Consider the following 22,433-nt stretch of genomic DNA (forward strand, 5'->3'; position numbering starts at 1 on the left):
TGCAAACCAATAATTCCACAAAAAGAATTTTACTAAGAAAACTGAGACACAATTCCACATATTATTTCACAAATTATTCATCAAAGTATTGCACAGGCCATTTCATTTCAGCCCATGCCCATTCTGGACTTTCATGCCCAGCAGAAAGAATTTTATGCATCTGTAGTAGTGATCTCAAGTTTGCAGATGAATTGATTAAGCTTCTTCAAATCAAGCTATCCAAGATCTTAAATGTCCAATTCTTTCACTTTGGCTCAAAGTTAGAATAACTTGAAACCTCCACTTTAACCACACATTTAAATGCTTCTGCCTGAATAGGACAAAAATTCTGAGCACCTTTTCTACCAAGCTTCTATGACTGAGCTTTTAAGTATTTTTTTTTTTTTAGCCTTACAAGCCTTGCTTTGAAAAAGCCATTGTTCATATTTCACTGACCTTAGTCTTTGCCCAGGCAGTGGAGGGGCTGAAGGGAGAGAGTGTCTACACACACTACAATACATTATTGTGCTTATTTCAATATCACTCTGCTCCAGGGTGAACTATTTGGCTTTAAAAGGTCAGGGACTAGTATCGTAAGTGATGAAATCCTTAGAAAAATTTCAGCAAAACCTCAGATGATTTATAAAATCATTAAGCTCTCTTGGCAACCACTCTTTTCCAATGTGAAACTGTACCTTTTAAAGCACTCATAATAAACTGGATAAGCAAACCCTAAAATCAGGAAGACTCCTTAACCTGAAGTACAGGCAAAGTTCATTACTCAACTTCAAGTCTTCTGTTTCTAGCATAAATTTAGTATCTGCTTTACTGCTGTGTGCTAGGAATTTTGAGATGACAATGCCAATATCTGCTTCTCTGCTGAGTATTTCTAATAACATACTTGCCTTTATCCTGCAATCTGAGACTCAGACCAAATTGTGTTTTCATTCATTTTAAGCTCAGCTTCATCTCTAGAGCCTGCCCACATTGAAAACAAAGTCTACCTATTCTGATGTAAGGATATAAATGTTAGATGACGAGAAAAGAAGATTAGGGTATTGGTAGTTTTCAGTGAAGACTGCAATTACTTGTCTAAAAAACTGAGTCACCGAAAAAGGTTAATTTCTATTAGGATAAAAAAAGTGGCTGATTTTTATCACGTGTACATGTACGGACACATATCCACCAGCAGGTGCATGCCTCCACCGTGCATTCCACCAAGCTGGTTTCAACTCGACTGAATTTCTTCCAAAATTTCTTTTCACTCATTGTCTCGCATTACTAACTACAAATAAAGTATGTGACAAAATAGCACAATAGCACATGCAGGAATGTTTTTATGACACAGTTCTCAAAAACTCAGTGTAATTTTTTAATTATCTGCAAAGTGCTTGATAAATTGATCCATGTACTTGTCAATTTTCCATATGCATTTCTCAAAAGATCAAAACAGTAGTACACTGCAAGAATCTGATCATTAATGACTTAACTTTACACTACAATGCAGGAATTAAATGAAAACAAATACTCATCAATTTGCAATTAGTTTTATCAAAGCTACTGAGCATCTTCCTATCCAACATACTCCCTACAGGAAATCACTAACGTTGTGTTTCAAATTTTGAATTAGAAATCAACTAGAAAAAACAAATTCATGTTCCAAAAACTTAAACAGAAGTTATTTAATACTGTCTGTATACCCCATATTTCTAACTTCTGTTTGCTTTTCATGTGCTGAAAATCACCCAATACAGCCACCAAAGCTTCATACCAAGTAAGACAAAGAAAGAAATAATAATCTTTTTTTTGCAAAGTGAAGACTGCTTACCTTACATTCACAGGTGTGTGTGGATGCCAGTGTGGTTGAGCAGGATGTATATTAGGATGATACGCTGGCTGCAAATGAAAACATTGAACCTGGTTAATGAAATCATGTAAAAGCTCCCTATTAACTTTAACCTTTTATTTTCCTGGGGTCATGAGGAACACATTCCCAGTGAGCCCTAGAAACCCTGATGCTTCAGACCTTCTCCCATGTCATTGAGCCTGCTCACCAGGACACATTCATGGGAAAATGCAAAGAAAATTGCTCTCCTGTTTGACAGACAACCTGGCACATCTAGTGCTTCTCCGAGAAAGCACATCAAAAAAATGTCAACTTTGATCAAAGGTGGAGGGTAAGAGAGGTTACGGTTATTACAGCAGGCCTCAGAAAGTCACCCATCTTTGGTGACAGCATTTCCCTCTCACATCCACAAGATCATGAAGAGAAACAGTGAAACAGAATCACTAGCGAAAGTTTTCATTACAGTGAAAGTGTTAAGACTAAGTTCTCACACACATACAGAACTTGGAAGCTTGCTTTCTCAGTACCACTGACTGTCAGTATCACAGAAGAAAACCAGGTAATGTTTTCCCTGGAGTGTATTAAAAAAACCCCAACAAGCATTTGACCAGCAATGAACTCTGTAAGTGTTGTGATGAAGGAGATAATTGCAACTTTGAAATTGTCATGATCATCCAATGTGAGAGGCTGCTCTAGACAAAAGCTTGCTCATAGAGCAGTCTCCTGGGGCCCATCATGTTCACAGTCCCAAAGGCTTTAACTTTCACTTAAAGGAAAGGGAAGGGAAAGGAGATGGCAAACGGAGTGTACTCAGCTTGCAGAGCATCCAAGAGCACAGGGGAAAACAGAGAAAAAAGAGTCCCTCCACTTTCTTCTTAATCCCCATGTGGTGCTGTTTACTTCTTACACATCAGAAAATCTCAACCCAGAGTAAGGAAAGGGGAGCAAAACAGCTGTACAAACTATAAAGAGCAAAAATATTTACCACTAAATATGAAAATGATTAAATTTTCCTCAAATTTCCACAACAATTTCCTGTAATTGTTGTGCCCTTACCTGGTAGTTATGGACTTCAGGAGTATTTTTAGCACTAAGAGAGAAAAAAAAAATTGCTTTTATGTAATCAATATATCAGTGTCGCAATGTTTTTTAGTTCAGAGAAGTATTACAGAGAAGTAAAATTCGTATTTGTAAGGACATTATTATTTTATTCAAGATATATATCACAGCAGTTAGCATGTGAAAGAGGGGTGTAAAATGTTTTTCTTCACTTTACAGTTAAAAAACAGGAACAAATTATACTTGGTAAGTTAGCATAATAACCATGAGCTAGAAGGAAGTATGTTTTACTTTAGTCTGATTTCAAATAAAAAAGTTTAAATAAAATAGATTAAACAATGGAAGCAGGCAGTCCCAAAGAAGAACCTGGTGATGCATAATGAGACATGCCAAAGCAATTCATCCCACACCAGAGAATCTGTTTCTACAGATCCTAATGCAGATATTGTCTTCAAAATCCTTTTAGCCCAACAGCAGCAACTGAGAGATAGAAAGAACTTGGGCAGTCACTTACCACAGTTGTGCTGCTTTCACAGGATTGTTTGCTTAAAAAGAAACAAACATAAACCTTAAGACAGTATCAGACATTTTGCAGCTCTTGTTAATCAGGGTATTACACTATGGCTAAAGTGAATCCTCATAAAAACACATATTTGCACAAAAGTGTCTGAATTTCAAGTGCAGCCCTGTGATTTCTAGCAATCCTGTGCGACATCATAAACTGTGAGGCAGAGACAAACCTCCCTCTGGTCCTGCAAGAGTGAAAGCCCTTCAGAGATGACAGCAGACAAGCATATTGTTCCCAAATGTCACAGAAGGAATTTTGGCAGAGTATGTTCTGCACAACCAGAACACTTCTTTTCTCACCTTACTGTAGTAAATGTCAATACCATTGAATCCCGTGGAAATCAGAAAATTACCCTTGCTGAAATTTTCAGTATCTTACAGAAACCAGAGTATTCACAAAGCTGCTAATGGCCTGTGTCTTATTACAGGGAGAAATGGTAGCTAAAATAGCACATCAGTTGGAATCCTGGGAGGCACTGGGTAATCTTGAGCAACAAGGTCTTGGCCTGTGCATCGGACAGAAGGCAGCTGAATAACTGGGATGTATCATCTCTTTCTCATGACAGTGTGTGTTTCAAAAGCACTGAAAAAGTCAGTGATACAGTGAAAATCCAAGTGTCTGCTGAAGGCAGAAAGGTAATGAGATACTGCAAAAGTCTCAAAAGAGACAGAACTAGCAGAGAATCCAACCCTTGTGGGCTGCATTTAGGTACAGGTCTTAATGGCCAAAGATGCATGAAAGATAATAATCTACAGGGAGTTTTTGCATTAACTTAACAAACATGGTGTTGAGCTCCCTAGGGGGAGATCACCTGGGTATGAAAAGAATTGACTGACTGCAACGGACAGAGAACATAATTAAGCATAAGCCACACATTCTCTTTTCTCCTTCTGTCACACACACATAGTACAGAAGCACTGAGACACAAGGCATGAGCTGCAGGTCTGTCAGATCCTCTCACTGCAAGAATAAAATTTGAAGAATTCATTCTTCCACTTATAAAATAACCCCCACTATACAGTTGACTCTCATGTCTCACATAACAGTATCTCACAAATTTAATAAATATGCATTTCAGTTAAACAAACTCACTTAAGGAAGGAAGCAGAGGAAAGAGTTACAGCCTCTAGACAGCATGTATGTTTGTTACCCTTCCCACCCTCCCTCCTCCCACTGTACATGATTAGTAAAAATATCCCCATAATACCACATGGACTGCTCATAGAACTGTGGTTTATATTCTGGGCATGCAAACGAGTGCAAAGACATTCTAAGGGAATGTCAGCTCACCCTGCTCCATACTGCAATTATACCTGCAGGCTCAAGTGATACAGAACTTAGAGGGGGTTGTCTTGCAGTGCTCCTTCCTAGGGTTTTTCTACATGGAATCAAAATCTCAGCTCAAGTTTTAAGGACAAATTACAAAACCACAAGGGAAATCAATTCCTTGTCATTCCATTTAAATTCAGCACGTCTCAATTCCCAGGGCAAGCTAGTTAAGGTCGGAGTCTGGATAGGTGAATAACATGTCATTACAGCCAGGAAAGCAGCAACAACTACATAATGAGACTGCTCAATAACCCTAAAACTGTCTGGCTAGATAAGCAAGTCAGTGAGATGCTTGGACACTGCTCCACTCCACATGACAAATGCAATTCTTCAAAAAACATTACATGCTATCCCGTATTGGGTTTTCTGCAACTTTTCTTTCCTCCTCAGTAGAGCAATAAAAGAAACCATAGGTACCTCCTCCAAAGAAGGGGGTCAAAGAATTAATTGTAGATAGAGATTAAAAACAGAAGATGGAAACAGTGAACTCTGGCGAAAGAAACCCCTTGCACATTCTGATTTTGTAGGTGACCTGACATTTTTCTTTTCATGATGTGGCACAGATGTCATGATTGTAATGCGACATTTACAGGAGTGAACAGGACACCTGCATGACCTACTCAGTGAACACATGTCTAAAACCACTTACCCTTGTAAGTTGAATGCCTTCGAGAAGGATATCTCTTGCTGGGCCTTCTTTCAAATGTACTAGTTCTGCGCAATCTTGTCCCGTGTGTTGCTTGATATTCTGTTCTCCCGCTTAAAATAGAGAAATAAACAAAGTAAACTGCTGCCTTCTGCTGGAAGCTGTGCCCACTCCTTTGTGTAAGGATAAATACATTGCTGTTACTTCACTAAGTACCTGAATCTGAAGCGTGATCCCAGCCTTATGAAGTCGGATCTACTAGATTTACTATTTGCTGGGGCTCGCAATCTGAAGAAAGCATGGTGCTCCACTGCACACTTCCACAAATGTTTGCACGTTTTGGCACTGTCTAACCGGAAAACAAATGTGTGCTCTTGCTCTCTGCCCTAAATGCAGAAACAAAAGCTTTGGAAGTTGGCATGCATGATATTAGTTATTGTCCTTGGTAGGAGAGACACAGCCTGGGCCAACAGTGTGCTGAGCCTCCCTTGTGTTCTTACCAGCCTGAGCACACACCACACTTTGTGGATCAGGCCCAAGTAAGGGAAAGGAGTTACCTGTTCGTCATCTTCTACAACCACGAGCGTTAGTTTGCTCTTTTTAAAGTCCATTTTTGTGATTTTAGGCCTAAACACAAAAAGCAAAAGGAATAAATTTAAAATAATATCAAAAGAATTTTATTTCAACAACTATTTAACATTTGAGAGTGGTACTTCTAACCAGGTCAATCTACATTCAGATTTAACCTTCAGATTTTAAACCTTGTAGATTCAATTAAAAATTACAAAATACAGTCGACATCCCATTATGCAAAGGAGAAAGATTTCACCATTTTAACAAAAAGTAGTATGACACAAAAGCAGATTACCAAAAGAATAAGCCTATTTTGTTGGCTCCTTCAAAGATCAATATGCCTGTTGGTGTCAGTCCAAGAGCATATTCACAACCATCTCTTCCCTGCAAGCAAATACAGAATAAATAATCAATCTGCCATTAGCAGTGTAAATCTTGCTACAGTAGTATTGCAAAATCCATAGGTCGTAAACTGAACAAAAAAGTTTGCATATTTTTTAACTTTACAGAGCCAAAGAACACGCATCTGAATTGGGTACAAAGTGGCACATTTTGGCAACAGGAGGCTGCAAGGTGCCCTTTGTGGGAGGAGGCCATGTGCTGCTCCAAGTCGCTCTGAGATCCATGGAGATGGATCCACACCAGCACTGTATCCAGGGGAGCTCACAGCACAGCTCACCTGTGTTTAAGAGCAGGTAGTTCCTGCCAGGGGAAGCAGACACAACAGGAGGAAACTGAGGGATACAGGGAAAGGCATGTGGAAAGGGACACTGTGAGGGTGTGGCTGGAGAAACACCCTTGGGGAGAGTGCTGCAGGTGGGAAGCATTTCTGGGGAACCACGGCCCATGGGATAATCCACACCATAACCAGGACACCCCTCAGAGACTGACCCACACCAGGACAGGGAGCTCACAATGATGAAATTAAGAGTCACATGGATCTTACCTTAACTACATGCATATCTACACCATACATTTCTAGCCATTTAGCTTTGTTCAAGTAGCACAACTCAGCTTGCGCCGGGCTCTTTCCCCTATGAACATAAAATTTATACTTCATGGTAAAAAAAATTTGTTCACTATAAATGCTTTAAAATTCACTCCCCTAACCCTTTTCTTTGGGTCCTCAATCTTAATGACACTAAATGGTATTTGAAGCTTAGCTTATGTTTTTACCCTCTTCCCTCCAAATGAAAATAAATCAGAGGACTGAAAATGGAAAAAGGTCTAAAATTTCCAATAAGGATGAAAGTTCAGGTAACACAGCATCACTGAAATGTACCATATTTATTAACAAAAGATAGGAAAATGAGTTTGCTACCACCCTGAACACATAAGTTCAAAAATTTATGCTTGAATGAAAGAAGGAGAGAAACAAAATTATTTATTTCCCACAGAAACACGAAAAAGAACTGACTCTTTAATTATTACAAAATAATCTCAAGAAAAAAACCAATAAAAAAATTAAAAACTCACCCCACCAACCTTTCCTAAATTACCACTTGGCATTTCTAGGGAAGGAGAGGGCTCAAAGCCTTTTTACAATACTTCTCCACTGACAAACATAATCCAGATTTCACGCCTGTTGAAAGGATTTGACTTTGGAAGAGAAGAAAACCTGTTGCTAGAGACCCCACTCCCACACAGGTACTCTACCTGCACTCTTTCCATTTCTGAAAAATGTCAAATTCCATTGCTTCGGTCTGGTTTGGTGCAAACCTGAATTCAGACACGAGCTCTGGTGTGTGCTCAGGGTGCTCACACTCTCCCAACTCAGCTGAAATCAATCAATTGAGAAGTTAAAAACATAAAGATCTTGGGATGACCAGAAACATTTAATTCCATTATCCCTACGAAGACAAGGATAGGTTGCAAGTTTCTAAGCATGTTGTACAATGCACTTGTGCCGATGCTTTACATTAAAACCCCATCTCTCCCCAACCTCAGCAAATTCAAACCAGATTTTACAGCAGAAGTCAGATAAAGGCATTTGCAGGAGCAGTGTAAGGTTGTGGTACAGAATTCTGACATTCAGGAATGTTATGACTGTACCAGCTTAACTAAAGCTGCTGCTCTGGATTTTAAAGCAACTATAGGAAATAAAATTTCTATTAAAAACAATCATCAGTGCATCTTCTGTTTTAGAAGAGGTTACTTTGAAACTTCCTCTCAGTGCATACTTTTCATTCCAAAACACTTCCCATTCTATTGCATGCTTTGTTATGTTTCTGTTCTTGTCAAAACACAGAGGGAATAAATACCTACTCTCATGAAACCGGCAATGAAGCTGTGTGGTTTTTTTTAAATCACAATGGTGGTGTAACATTCAGATTAAGCAATTTTTAAGGAAAAAAAAATGCTGAAACATTAACATAATTAAGGTGTCACTTTCTACTTATATGCTTAGGCTCTGGTATTTTCTTTTCTAGGAGCAGAACACTTGCCAGCTCCACTGAGCTCAGCGGGATGCAAGTGCTGAGCATTTCAGTGGCTGATGCCCTTAACTGCCTTGTGTCTGTGACAGCTTTGCTCCTGGAGCCTCTCAGCTCTACTAAGAGGCTGCAACGTCACTGCCTCGGGACTGTGTGGCAAACATCAGAGGAAAATACACTGTTCAGCAACACCATGTGTCTCCTGACATATGATGTGACTCCCAACTAAACAGGCCTTTGTCAGACAGTGTTTCTTAACTGTTTACTACTCTTACTACTACTACCAATATAAAAAAAAAAAAAAAAAATTGAAGCATAGAGGGAAACTAAATCCCTTGAAGAAAACAGTTTTATTGCTTCAGGGCACTTTTACACTTAACAGCTGCAAAAATTTTATTCACAGCCAGACTTCAAAAATACCTAGCAGGATCCATCAGTAGACAGGAAGTTACATTCAAAATCCAATCTGTTGGCTGATAACACCTACTAGGTGGTTTTGAGAACTTGAGCTTTGCTGAAACACTTTGCAATCCTGAGGATATTAAACAGATCGAGTATATTGGTCTTTATTTCTAATTATTGTCACACATTTTTTTCTCTCAATAGTAATCTTCCATACTGAGTTACAGTATTCTTATCTCCGTTAAAGAAAAGGACATAGATATCTCGGCTCTGTGGCTGTTTCATCAAAGCTGGAAGCCTATTTAACACAGATATTGCTAAGAATTACTGGCAGTCCATCTCCAGTATACAAGAGGGAGTCACAGCAAACATATTAGCAAGGAGGACTTCAAGGGGAAAAAAAAAAGTAAGAATCTGAAATTTGATGTGCTGCCAACCATTTAGGAAAAACATGGGAGATTTCTCTACTACTTAACTGAGAGAGAAGGGAATGAAGGCTGACTGCAAAGAGGATGTGTAGGGATGAGAAAAATCATGAGCTTGTAGGACAAAAGACACACAGAGAAGCTAAGGCAGTAACATTAGGTAGGAGAAAAATACCACCCTTGATTCTCCTTAGCCGCACTCAATGTTTGTTCACTCTCAGGTAAACAAATTATGTTATCTTTTTGATCTCTAAGAAATAGGTCTTCAGAGTAAGAGTCAGTATGAGACTTGCCAGCTCCTGCACAGGGTTGGAGGGCAGCGGAAGAAGGGGCTGTCACAGACTGAATAAGGATGCTGTCACTGCTGGGATGGAACTGCACTCCCTGAATGGTTCAGCAGCACTAATACTGCTCAACACAAGGGCACAGCAGAGGACCCATCTTTTCATTTGTGTCTTCATGACATGGTTTGGCATGCCTCTTCTCTGTCCTCTTTTTTTGGGCAGGGGAGGTGGGGCAGGCATTACATAACACATGTATATATATTATCTGCGTTCTTAAAAAAATAACTGAATAAACTGGGGGACATTTTTAAAAGGGTGTTTCCTAGAATATTTTTGATAACTCTGAAAATACATTTATTTGTAAATGTATTGCTGATTTTTTTATACAGAGAGAAAAAGAAGTTTGTAGTATCCCTTAAGATGTCTTATGATTTGAACTGAAAATTGGAGATCTGAATAAAGGTTTTCCTTTTCAATTAAAATAGCAGCTTCAAAAGTATATCTGGTTAAACACTGAGAACATACAACACTAATGAAGCAGTTAAAAAAATATTGTAACAGTGACAACCCAAGTTTGATGACAACTTTTCCATAGATAACCCCCAAGTGGAGCATAATATTATGTATCTGCTTCACAAGTTATCCCATACCACAAACCAATGTTATTCGCTACAGAATTTCCTTCATGTGACTGGAAATAAATCAACACTCTATGTTTGAAAGATGATTCACACAAAACACCAGCCTTGGAAACGGCTATTGGAAACCAAGAATTACTGTAACAGAAAACTTCCTTGATTAAAAAAAAGTATGAAATTTAAAGCGTATCTGTGAAAAGACTTTTCTTTCAGCAGGCTCAGACTACTAATGCCTAATAGCAATTTATAGCTTTTTCTCTGCTCTTAGGAAAGGCACACTAAGGAGCAAGATTGCATTTTACAGAGTAAATGTAACCTGCTGAGGAGGGAATAACTGACATTTATTTATATTTTTCTCCTTAATTATGTTTCCAATGTCAATAAAATGTAGCAAACTTTACACTGAAAATGCTCATTATTACATATGTCAGCAAAGAAAATGAATTAGTTGCAATAATGAAATAATTTTGGACAAACCTATCTTAATAATGTCAAAACAGTGAGAAACTGAAACAGAAAAAAAAGTCAGCAAAAGACACCAAGAAATTACAAAAGTGTGTTCCCACAGACAGCCTCAAGGAGTATTAGTGTTGGCACCTAGCTGGACACATCATAAACGTGATGGACAGCTATTGTATTGCATTTACACAGTAATCACAGGTGTCAGTTACTACCCAAAATGTTGAGGCATCAACCTAGCATTCTTTGCTTGGTCCTCCTTGCTTGGACCAGATGTGAGGTTACCGGAGTTTTTATCTGTGAAAACGTAAGCAACAAATCAGATTCGGGCTCTGTATTTCCTCCACCTCAAAAACACAAATGGAGTCTGCCTGCAGCAGTTCTCTGCACACCTAACAATCACAGCTGTTCCAGACTGCTGCAACAAAATAACACACTGCCCTAAGATTTACACCTGCTGCTGCTCGGAACTACATTCCCAGTTCTGCCTGTCAACTCCATCTAGAATCACTGAGTTACTTCCAGTGCTGTATTAAACTAAGAGACTCTAAGCACTTCATGTGCCTTGGCCCAACCACCAGTGAAACAGGGAGACAATTTTTCAATTAATTTTGCTGCTGATATGATTAGAATGGTCCAGTTCACTGCACTTTCTTTTAGAATAAAATGAACTTGATTTGAGCTTAATTACAAAAATTTCCTCCCCATCTGCAAAACAAACTGCCTGAAACAGAATGAGTATTAAGATGCTTGCAGCAACAAAAAACCCCACACTGTCCTACAACAACCTAAAGAAACCCAGTGTCCTGGAATCGTTTTTACATACTGAAACCCTTGCTCCTGCCACAGAAGTGATCTTAGTTCTCACCCTCCCATATAATTCTCTCATCTCTGATAGCTGTACTCCCTCCCTGCTGCCCTGTGCCCATCTCCTGTGTCACTCACTGTGGAGGCTTCCTCTCCCAGGCACTGCTCAGGCAGCAGGAAGCTCATATTCACAGACACCCACCTCCACAAACTGTGTGCTGAAGGGCCAGCTGGCTCCTCAGGCTGAGGTGCTAACACTTGTGCACACACCACAGTTTCTCCCTCAGTGGGCAACTATTTTGGGTCCTTCTTCCCTGATCAGCCCTGAGTTTCCAGGAAACTTTTGTCCAGCCATGCTTTAGAGTCTCCTTCCCCTTATCAAGTGTGCTGACACTGGCTAACGTAGCTTGGAATTATGGACGGAGAAAAGTCAAAAAAGTGATCTCCCCAAAATTGTTCTTCTTGGATAAAAGAATGGCATTTACATATCATCAGTGAGAATGCATTACTAACAAAGGAAATTAAACCAGTAGCCGAGTTTTTCAATAAATTAGGACAAAACACTTCCAAAAGATTGCATACCTTGAAGACACAGAGCTGCTAGTTCAACAGCAGTTTCATATGGGCATTTCAGTCTTAAAAACAAAACAAAAAAACAAACTATAAAAATCATGTCTCTTGTCAGTGAATTCCTTTTGCAATAAAGCTAAAAAGAAGTCTGATACAAAAATCAGAAACATTAACTTCTACAAACCACTAATGCTATGGAACATCTACAGTTAATTTTCACTTGTATATGATTATTTCCTAAGTTGGTACATTCTGGTTAGCAATAAACGTGATATACTTTACCATAAAACAAGCTTGAACTAACAGAGAAAACACTAAATCAACTAAGAAACCATTTTTACCTCAACACTGCATTTTAGAATATATGGGTTTAAGTTTTTCTGTTTCTGTAATTAAAAACAATATACCAGGTGTGAATATTGGTCAGGGTAAGACCATAGACACACAAAGTATTTTTGCAGAGTGACCTAAACAAAAAGTATTGCACTTCCACTTTCCTTCTCCTCTATTTTACCCAGCATCCTGAAAAAATGTGGCAGGTCCAAGCTACATTCTCAAGTCATAAAACCCAGGACAGTTTTTGCTCTCTTTAAACATTTCCATCACCTGGCCAATACATCAAAATCTTTCTATTTGTCAGTAATACAGTCATGATACACACAAAGTCCTCCATCTGTATTCTAAAGAAAAACAAAATGCACATGGGACTGTAAATCATGCCTATAATCTGTGCATGAATACCATAAAGAATTAAAAAGATCACATAGTTAAAGTAAAATTTAAAATCACTAGGAGATTAACTACTATAAATTCTTTAAATTACAGCTGCAAGTGTAAAAGGGTACTTACTTCCCTGAAAGAATGTCTTGCCGGAGCTGTAATACAAACAGGTACCTGACAAATAAAAATTCAGAAAGTCAGAAGTAATTATAGTGGCATTCTTCTAGCTCCATGAGCTGCAAAAATACCCCAACTCATTAAGTGGTAACAACAATTTGAATAACTTGCTCTTGACAAAAAAATAGCCTTTGGGATCACATAGATACACCCTGCAACTTTCAAAGCTCATACAGCTTTCACTAAAATCAAAGAGAAGAACATTTTTTGTCCACTGGTTGTGTTCAGGACATTGTCCAAAACCTCGCAGTTTAGGATGTGCTCTATCTGAGCATACACCACAGCAACCTAAATGTTACTGACACTCCAGTGCTCTCCTAAACTTGGGTCTTACCTAATTCAGGCAGGAATCAAACTACAGTATCTAGAAAAAAAACACACATAAATGCACGTAGGCTTCAGGGCTGCCTTCTCAAACTCAAACACAAAACATGGAAAAAGTTCAAATTGGGCAAAAGGAAAGGTTCCTACCGAAATGTCACTTAAAAATAGCAGAAAAGTTCTGAATAAAAGAAACCTGAATTCCACTGAGCCCACACATTTATTTAATAAGCCAAGTAGGTATTTACAGCTTTTGAACTGCTGTAGTGTTTTAAGCTGCTGCTTTGCTAATCTTCAGCTGTAGGCATGCTTCACTGATGCCACTCAGAGCTGGGCTCCGAGGCATGCACAAGTGCCCCAGGTCATGCCAGGGGTGTGTACAGGACAGGAAGGCACAGGCAGCCTCTGAACTGCTCTGGACACGGTGGGGTGAGGCTTGCAAAGATGAGTGGCTCAAGAGAAGAAAGTGTGAAGCACTCCTGGGAGCCCAGAAAATGCAAACAAACCTCACCTATCTGTACAAAGGATTCTGGAAAGACAAAGTGTTTTTCAACACAGAGGACATGCAGTGAACGTGGTGAAGGATGAATAGCTGCAATCAGACAGGGAAACAGAAATGAAAAGGAAGTTTAAGATTTCTCATGATAGGACTGCAGCAGAATCAGATTTATCCATATTAGCTCTTTGTCACATCTCTGATTCACATACTTGGCTAGCACCTGACCTGCCAATCAAAGCTGGGTATTTGCATGCATGGATTAAGGGCAGACAAGTATACTTCCTGTTCTTACTGATATCCCAGATTATTCACAATCCCATGAACTCTTAATTTGCAAGAAAACCCTGGGCAGTACTCCTATGAGTGTCAGGTGGCTTGTGCAGTGCTGCAGCCCCACTCTGGTGGGTATGGCTTATCCTTGTTCCTTTCCAGTGGGAAGGCTGACAAGCATTGGCATCTCAACTGTTGCTACCCCAAATCAACAAAATACCTTAGAAAATTCTCCACAACACCCAAGTACAGTCATGTTCCTCTCCTGTTTTTCTAACTAAAATTACTGATCAGGTCACACACAAGTAACAGAATATGTGCTCTAAAATACACTGGATTTCAACTGTGTTTTTAAGCTGGAAAAAAAGTGTGGGTGAAGGGTTTTAATGGTTCCTATTACTGTGTTAGTTATGAGATTGTGATGTTTGTAGTTTCACTAGAAATTGAAGTCTAACTAGAAAGCAGATCTGCAGAAGGAATTGTGAACGCTCCCCACCTGGAAAGTTCATAGTTATTGTTAATTTGGATTTTTTTTCCACCTCTCACTCCCATTTTTTTTCAACTTGGAATGATTTAGAGTCACTTTTTACTCAACATACTACACTGAAAATATGATATAAACAGCATAAAGACTCTTAGAAAACCTTAAAGAATTAAAAAATTAAGAATTAAAATGTTCTTAAAGTGAAAATTACTTTCCAAAAAATCCCCAAAAAATGCAGCACCTATTTGTCCACAGTAAAAATCAATTCCCAGCCTTTTTTAATTTTTGTTACACAGTTTCACAGTGGTCTTCTGTCAATCTTATAATTAGAAGAAATTGTTCACAACACTGAATATTTAGCTGACTAAAGTGTTTTTCTAATTTAAACGGTCTTCTGAAATGTCACCCTTCAGCAATAATTAGATCATAAGGCACCAGAGGTTAATACTTTCAGACAAAATGTCTTACTCGATCACAGCAATGATCACATAGCTCAGAAACCCAATCTCACAGTGACTAGGATCATATGCTTCAGAGGATTAAGCAAGAAGTCTTGTGGGAGACAGTAATGCAATAATTTGACCACAGGGGAAATGTAATACTTGTCAGACACGCACCCTGATGTATGAAGACTTACATCAATTTCCAGAAAACACATATTATTTCTACTAATTTAACTGCATTTTCTCATTAGAGATGTCCATAAACCATCCAGATTTTTTGATTCTCTTATGATCTTATACTCAGCTGCATAAGTGGCAGGGATTTCTCTAAGTTAATTATACATTGTATAGGAATATGCCCTTTTATTCAATTATCACAGCTGCACTAAATTGATAACATATTAAAGACCCTATGTCTATATTGTAAGGTGGTGACAATTAGCTTTTTAATCTTGTCTCAGGCAGTGAAAAAAAACCATGGCCAGCACAGCAGACAGCAAAGGAGACAGTGATCATATGCCTGCAGGCATAAGTTTAATGTAAACATCATGTGCTCATGAACTACAAATATCAACCATCTCTAAACACCTTAGGCTGATTAGGAGTACACTGATTATTGCCAAGCAAATTAGAAGACACAGAAAGTGCCCTACGGTGAGAGACAGAACAAAAGAAAAGATAAAATAACATTAAGATAGATGACTACTATACAAAGAAGACACAAAGTAAGCAGATACAAAAGATAAGTAAGCCCTTTCCTACAGCTGCTCCTTTCCCAGTTTTCAGAATATCCCTTAAATCACATCAAGGTGCTATGGACCCAGCAAAGCACAGACCCCACAGAGCACAGCCCAGCAGATTGAAACAAAAGACTTTCAGGTATTTGTAGAGTGACTTTATACAATACAAGCTGCACACCTTTTGCTTCACAGAGAACTATGGGGAAGTAGAAGCAATTCAATCAACTGCTAACCAAGAACTCAAGCTGGCTATTCCCACAATTCTGGGGCCTTTGTACTATTACTGAATCACCCCCAAGCCTCAGAGCAAGAGGAACAAAGCAGGGCACAGACACTTTAGCAGGACATAACAGAAAACCCTCTCAGAGGAAGGCAAGTATCAAGAGCAGGTGTCTCCCAGCTGCAGCTCTCCCCACCCTAACACTGCCTTTCTTTGCCAATTTCAAAGCACCAAAACACAGCATCTCCTACACAGTAACACACTTGGAGAGGCCCATGAATGTTATCTGGCAGCAAATGAAAAAGATGTTTTCCTGACACTATGAAAACACCTAAGAAGGCAGACAAAATGACCACTTTTAATAAGAAAGCTCGAATCACCAGCTTGCAGTGCCCCCACATGCCTGAGATGTTTTCATTGCCCCACCAGCCATGCACAGTTCCTACCTTGTAAACTCCTCGTGAAGGTTGTTCGGCTCTGACGAATAGTATTTAATTCGAAAATGCAACGTGTATGGAGGTCCAACTGCACATGCAGAGATTTTAAATGGGGAAAAAAGGTTTATATTCGTTGCAGTCCAGCTAAAGCAGAATAGTGCCACACCCAAGTGCCACACCCCACGACCCAAGAAATCCAAAATTATTTACATTTTTCAAGTTCCACAAAGGAAATATCACATTTTTAAAATTTAAAAATGCATGCAATAAACAAAAAAAAATAGATTATTACGATACTTTATGATACTTGTTAATTCAAATTTATAAAGGCAACAGTCCATTTGGCACATTTTTCTCCAAAGAGGTGTGCCCCACAGCAGGCTGTGAATGACAGCAAGTTCCAGGTACTCTGCCTGTTGCTGGGCCTAGGAGGACACGGAAGGAACAGGGAAGGAGAGGGTGATGCTCCTTCTTACCAGGCACAAACACTAGTCCAAAAAAACCCAAAAATAACCCTACCCAATAGATCAGCTTTCGATTTAAACACACAAATGAGAAAAGGTAAGATGAATAAGGTAAAAAGTGCTGGAGAAGACTATGGAAGGCACCCATGAACACAGAAAGCTAGAAAATTCCACGAAGTGGAGTTGCAAGAACTGTACTTTCTAATGTCAGAAGGTGAATGCTACATCTGACTTTCCATGTAACAAAGGTAAGTTATCCAGCTACCACAAGACTGCGATCAATGCATCCTTATCTGCATCTTCTGACCTGCTGATGCATTAGTTGATGGAAAAATTACTTTTCCACACTTTTTCCTAAGGTCTTCTGTAACACCACATCCACACAGTAAACACGTGCCTATTAATGATTCTTCTAAATGACATAATGATTCTACTAAATTATATGCAACTAAAATTCAAGTAATTGGAGCTTTGATTCTGTCTCCATGTAAGTCAGGTTAATAGCACGCTGGGCTCACAGTCAGACACCAATGGTAAGGTGAGATAATGACTTGGAAAAAAAGAGCAGTGAGCAGCATCCATCACGAAAGAGGAACTCTTCACAAAGCATCTGCAGAATGCAAGGTGAAGAAAAGTATCCCACTGTGAGACAAGACCTTTACAACACCCAAAAAATTGCTTCTCTCGTCGGCATTCGTCATAGCCAGGATTGGCCAAATTTTTTTTAAAACAGGCCCTTCACAGATGAAACACACAAAAACGTGCAACTAAACTGGTTGAAGGTGTTACAGAATCACCGATTTTCCAGGGGAAAAGGACAAAGCTATCACAGAAACTGCAGCTGCAAATCTGTTAGTCACTTAAGGTAAAGGAGTCTGTGATGCGACAAAACAGTGAGAGAAAACCAAACCCCAACAGCCTTACCCATAGCAACTGCCTTCACTATGCATTCCAGCAGGCTGACACCCACACACCATGGGCTGACAACAAACTATCCTAAAGGCCTTTGAAGAACTCCACTGCTTACAAAAATCATCTAGATATTTGGGTACTTTTCGCAAAGAAAGGCACAGCACCACTGAAGCAATCAAGACCCATCTCTGTGAGGTCCTGCAAGGGGGTCAACAATTTCCTTGAAATACACACTACATTTTAATCACACAGAAGCCGTGTCTCCAGCTGGCCCATGACTGCTGCCAACTGCAATATTCTAACAAAACACATTAATGCCAATGCTGTACTGTACTCAGGCCTACAGCCAGATTGCCAAAAATCCAGGAGCTACTTCCCTGCCTTAGACAACTTTCACGGATAACTCAGTGGCCCAACCCAACCCCTCCATCCAAAACTACCTTTGATGAAACAGCAGCTATTTCAAAACTATGTCTGACAAAACAGCAGTATTTCTGCTAATTTTGCTTCTAAAATATGAATTTAAAACATTTTTAATAATCCATAATTACACAATGAAATATTTTCCATTCTCTCTCTGAAAAAAAATTGCAGGATATCTGTTCTGGATCAGAAGCAGTGACAGGAACTACGATCTGCGTCCAGGCAACCTGATTTCACAGATCACTGAAATTACCTGGCAACCTACTCTGCCTCAGACTAACAGCACATGTTTAACAAGGGCTACTGAAGACTGGGCTACTGCTTAATAAGTGCTCTTGCATTTAGATATAATACAGTCAGCCAATTAACCATTAAATAAAAACTAATCCCTAAGAAATATTTATTCCATTAAAGGCCATATTTAAACATTCTTAATCATGTTCTAATACACGAAGTTCAAACTCTTCAGGAAGTAACAAAATAAACAGGCAGAGACATAGTACTTACTTTTTATTTGCTTCTTAATGAATTTTGAATGGTCCAACCAGTGCTAAAAAAAGAAAATCCACACTTAAAAGCAGTTCCATTTCAAGACTTTGTTGACTGCATAAACTAATTACAATAAAATTTAACAGATAAAAATCTCTTATAAGGAAATATTGCCATATTTATTTTCTAAACTTCTGCACATTGGTGAAAGTGCTTATTGGCACATTCATCAACTTCCCTTCTTGCACATGGGAAAGCTTGATTTACAAATTCATCAGTACAGCCAGGACAGTTACTCTGCCAGAGAAGAAACCTCAAAATGCAATGCCACAAGGCAGTGGCATGTAAGGAAAGCAGCCTTTTATCCCAAATCCTCGAGCTCCAGCCTCCTTTCAACCCCCATTTGATGGAGACCCTCCAGATCCTGTACTATCCTGGCTTCCACTGCTCCACAGCCAAGTTTCTTCAAGGTAAGGATAGAGACTTAACCCCACAAAAGCATTTGGGAATCACTGGTGGATCCCCCACCCCTTCCTTTTTAAACTTAGGTGAAAGATCTGGAACAGATGCAATGATGATGACAAAACCATATGATTCCCAGCAAAGTTTATGCACTCTCTTGTCAATTTAAGTTGCATCTACAGAAAGGCAGCAATAAACACAATCTGGTCTAGATTTAGATCAAATCTTTGACTGTCTCTGTTCAATGTCCTACACAAGGCTGCAATCTGATTTGAAACAATTCCATGTAAACGTTTCTGTCGCGCAAAGCGATGAAAGTGTTTTGGATTTCCTTGAAATAAATGTTTTGCTATCTTTATACATATTTTAAAATTATAAGCTAGGTACTATGAAACAGAATCTTAGAAAGAAAAACAAACCCTCTTCCCTCTTTCCTATTAAAGCATTAATTTTTTCAGAAATCTCTCAATGACTACTTATCATTCCACCAACATAAACGTGATAAATTATTTTTTGAATAGTAATACTGGTATTTCTTTACTGAGTATGTTCTAAATCAAGGCAAAAATTTATTTATCACATGTATATATGTGTACAGATCAAAAGCCTGACAACTTACAACCATTAAGGTATATAAATCTCCCAAGAGGTAGAAAGGGAAATAGAACCATTATTCTGAAGGTGATATTTGCAGGAGACTTGCAAGACTCGCTTAGGTGAGATTGCCAAGAAATCCGTTCTTATATTCTGAGAAATCTCTACCAGAATGGAAATAAAACCTTACAGCACCTCATATAAATACATTCCTTAGAGTTACAAGTAATTTACTTTGTCTCTACTTTGCTCTCTTATGAAAAGTTACAGCTTTGTGAAATCTCAAAATTTTTGATAAGAAAGAAAAAAATCAACATTGAAACTTTTTTTTTTTCTTTTTTTTTAACTGGAATTATACAAGTCTGTTACTTTCACAGCTCCAGGGCAGATTAATTTTTTAGTCTTCAAATACCTAGCTACAAAAATGTCTTCCTGTTTAATATTTATTTTGGCTAAAGAAAAACCACTCAAAGTCAAATATAATGAATCCATTAAAAGAAAAGTTTAGCTTCATGTTGAATAAAACCAAACATAAAAAACATCTATAATACATGCCAAAAATCCTCCAATAGCATTTCATCTGTGACTCCTTTTAGTACTATGCTCTGGAAAAAGCACTGCACAACCTAAACTATAATAATTTGCATTGAAATAACAGCTGATAGTCCCTTCCTTGGAATGTGGTCTTTAAGGCACATTAAAGCTCAAATAAGGGCAAGTTTCAAACTGATTATTTGCAAGTGCAAATACTTCAAATAATGGCTAAAAAAAGTAACTAACAAGATTCCAGGAACTACTTGTGCAGACCATTAAAGGTGACTACAGCTTAGACAGGGAACTATGGTCACTCTCTGTACCTAGGCAGCCAGAGGCAGACTGCTCCAGGAGATAAAGCATGGTAAGCATTAAAGCCATCTCTCCTCAGAAGCAGCACTGAGCTGCTGTTTTACCCCCATCCCACACTGCACATCACATTTGTGTGTGATGTGCCACCACACAGATCATTCATACAAACACACAAGTAGGGCATGGACTGACAGTACTACTGGCCCAGAGCTCCCAGGCCTGGAAGTTTTCATGCAGTTTTATGAACCAACACCAATTTTGAAGTTGGATATTTTGTGCAATTTCTGTGAAAATCAGGCTGAGTTTTAACACTTCTTTGCCTCGGATAATGTCAGAGGGCTTCTTCACACTGTGTACCACACCAGCTTTCCAAATGTCCCTCTAAGCTGAAATAAAATCCTAGCATTCTAGCTAAAGCCCAAAATAGGTTTGGGCTTGGCTACATACTGCTTGCTGACTCAATTAGAGGGAAGTGAATGTAATGAATTCTGAAGTCTCACTAGGAAGCTGAATAAAAGCAGAGAGCCTTGCTCTCTCAACACCTAAGACTGTAGCACTGCCTATCTCGTGCTCTGGCTAAACAACTGTACATCATTTCAGGATCTGGACCCACCAAAGTAACTTAACCATGGATCTCACGGTGTAGGACCAAGACTGACCACACTCATTTCAGCCATACAATACCATAAGCTCCATATCCTGTTTGGACTCGGAAGGATCAGTGCAGAACAAGGAGGAGGAAAGGGATTAATTGCTTTAGGACTGTGTTATGATAGGAAGACAGTGTCTAAGCTATTTTACCCATAATAAGGGAAGAAAAACCCAAACCTGATCAACCTGCAGGTAATCAGCATTCTGTGATTATGCTAGAACAAAACAAGGAATTCAGCTGGAAGGGAGCTACGATGACCATCTAGTCCCACTGCCTGACCACTTCCCATTACTAAGGGTATTGTTCAAACATCTCTTAAACACTGACAGGCTTGGGACATCTGTCCCGTTCCGCTCTCAAAAGGGGACTCGGGAAGGATTCTTTTAATGGATTTCTCAGACAAAAAAATGAAGCGCCAACGTGGCATTATATCTGAAAACTGTTTATTGGTAAAAAAGTAACCCAAGGGGGACAAGGAAAGGAACAAAGAGGGTAAAGAGAGAGAGAGAGGGAAAGAGAATACCGGGCAAATCACTCCCACTGTACCCCGGGCGCCTCATCGGTGAGCGTTTGGCAGATGGAATGTGCGCTGCAGGCAGCAGCAGCTCCGGGCTGGGTGCAGGCAGGGTGCAGGCGGTGACAGCTCCGGGCTGGGTGCAGGCAAGGTGCAGACCGCGATAGTGGCTCCCTCGTCGGAGAAGCAGTGAGCACGAGGCTGTCACGGTGACGAGCTGCCTCGGGCAAGCAGCGAAGCAAAGCAGGACACGGGCAGACAGGACAGCCAGGAAAAGAGTGGATTGCAGGGAGGAAAATGCGAAGGGGGCGAGAGGGACAGAGTTCCCTCTGGGCGAATCCCTGATCCCTCCAAGAAACCCAAAGAAAATGGCACCGCTGTGACGCAGTTAGCTGCTTTTATGCGCTTGGCCATCCTATAGCGTGCCTTCCCGCGCACCTTTTCCGCGCTTTCTCCCGGGCATCCGCGGATCTGCCCCACCAGCAAGGGCAGGAGGGTTGCCTGCAGACCAGCAGTGGAAGCTTTCTCTCTCCTGTTCGCTGCCAGGCAAAGCCTCTCAGGGGGCAGAGCTTCTAGAACGTACCCTAAGGTAACTTTTCTTCACCTCACGTATAACATATGTTGAGGCATAAATAAGAATCAGATTGGTCTCTCACAACATCTATCACCTCTCTAGAAAGCCTGCTCTGTTCCTTACCAATACTCTTGGTAAAGACACACTTCCCGATGTCCAGTCTAAACCTCCCCTG

The 22,433-nt window shown here is 39.5% G+C and overlaps 1 protein-coding gene across 6 annotated transcripts in view; it reads right to left on the minus strand.

Moving 5' to 3' along the window:
- Nucleotides 1-22,433, minus strand: part of EPB41L4B (erythrocyte membrane protein band 4.1 like 4B) — a 167,507-nt gene that overhangs the window by 88,903 nt on the left and 56,171 nt on the right. For all 6 annotated transcript variants that reach the window (XM_085052264.1, XM_085052260.1, XM_085052258.1 and 3 more), the window contains exons 3-15: nucleotides 18,635-18,677; nucleotides 16,338-16,416; nucleotides 12,867-12,911; nucleotides 12,030-12,082; nucleotides 7,657-7,777; nucleotides 6,947-7,034; nucleotides 6,296-6,384; nucleotides 5,985-6,054; nucleotides 5,644-5,813; nucleotides 5,431-5,540; nucleotides 3,399-3,429; nucleotides 2,882-2,915; nucleotides 1,808-1,875 (exon numbers count right to left, since the gene is read on the minus strand). In XM_085052264.1, coding sequence (XP_084908390.1) covers nucleotides 1,808-1,875; nucleotides 2,882-2,915; nucleotides 3,399-3,429; nucleotides 5,431-5,540; nucleotides 5,644-5,813; nucleotides 5,985-6,054; nucleotides 6,296-6,384; nucleotides 6,947-7,034; nucleotides 7,657-7,777; nucleotides 12,030-12,082; nucleotides 12,867-12,911; nucleotides 16,338-16,416; nucleotides 18,635-18,677 — 1,001 coding nt within the window. The remainder of the gene's footprint in view (nucleotides 1-1,807; nucleotides 1,876-2,881; nucleotides 2,916-3,398; nucleotides 3,430-5,430; nucleotides 5,541-5,643; nucleotides 5,814-5,984; nucleotides 6,055-6,295; nucleotides 6,385-6,946; nucleotides 7,035-7,656; nucleotides 7,778-12,029; nucleotides 12,083-12,866; nucleotides 12,912-16,337; nucleotides 16,417-18,634; nucleotides 18,678-22,433) is intronic.

This window comes from Lichenostomus cassidix, chromosome 2 (assembly GCF_008360975.1).
Source record: "Lichenostomus cassidix isolate B80296 chromosome 2, HeHo_3.0, whole genome shotgun sequence".
NCBI lineage: Eukaryota > Metazoa > Chordata > Aves > Passeriformes > Meliphagidae > Lichenostomus > Lichenostomus cassidix.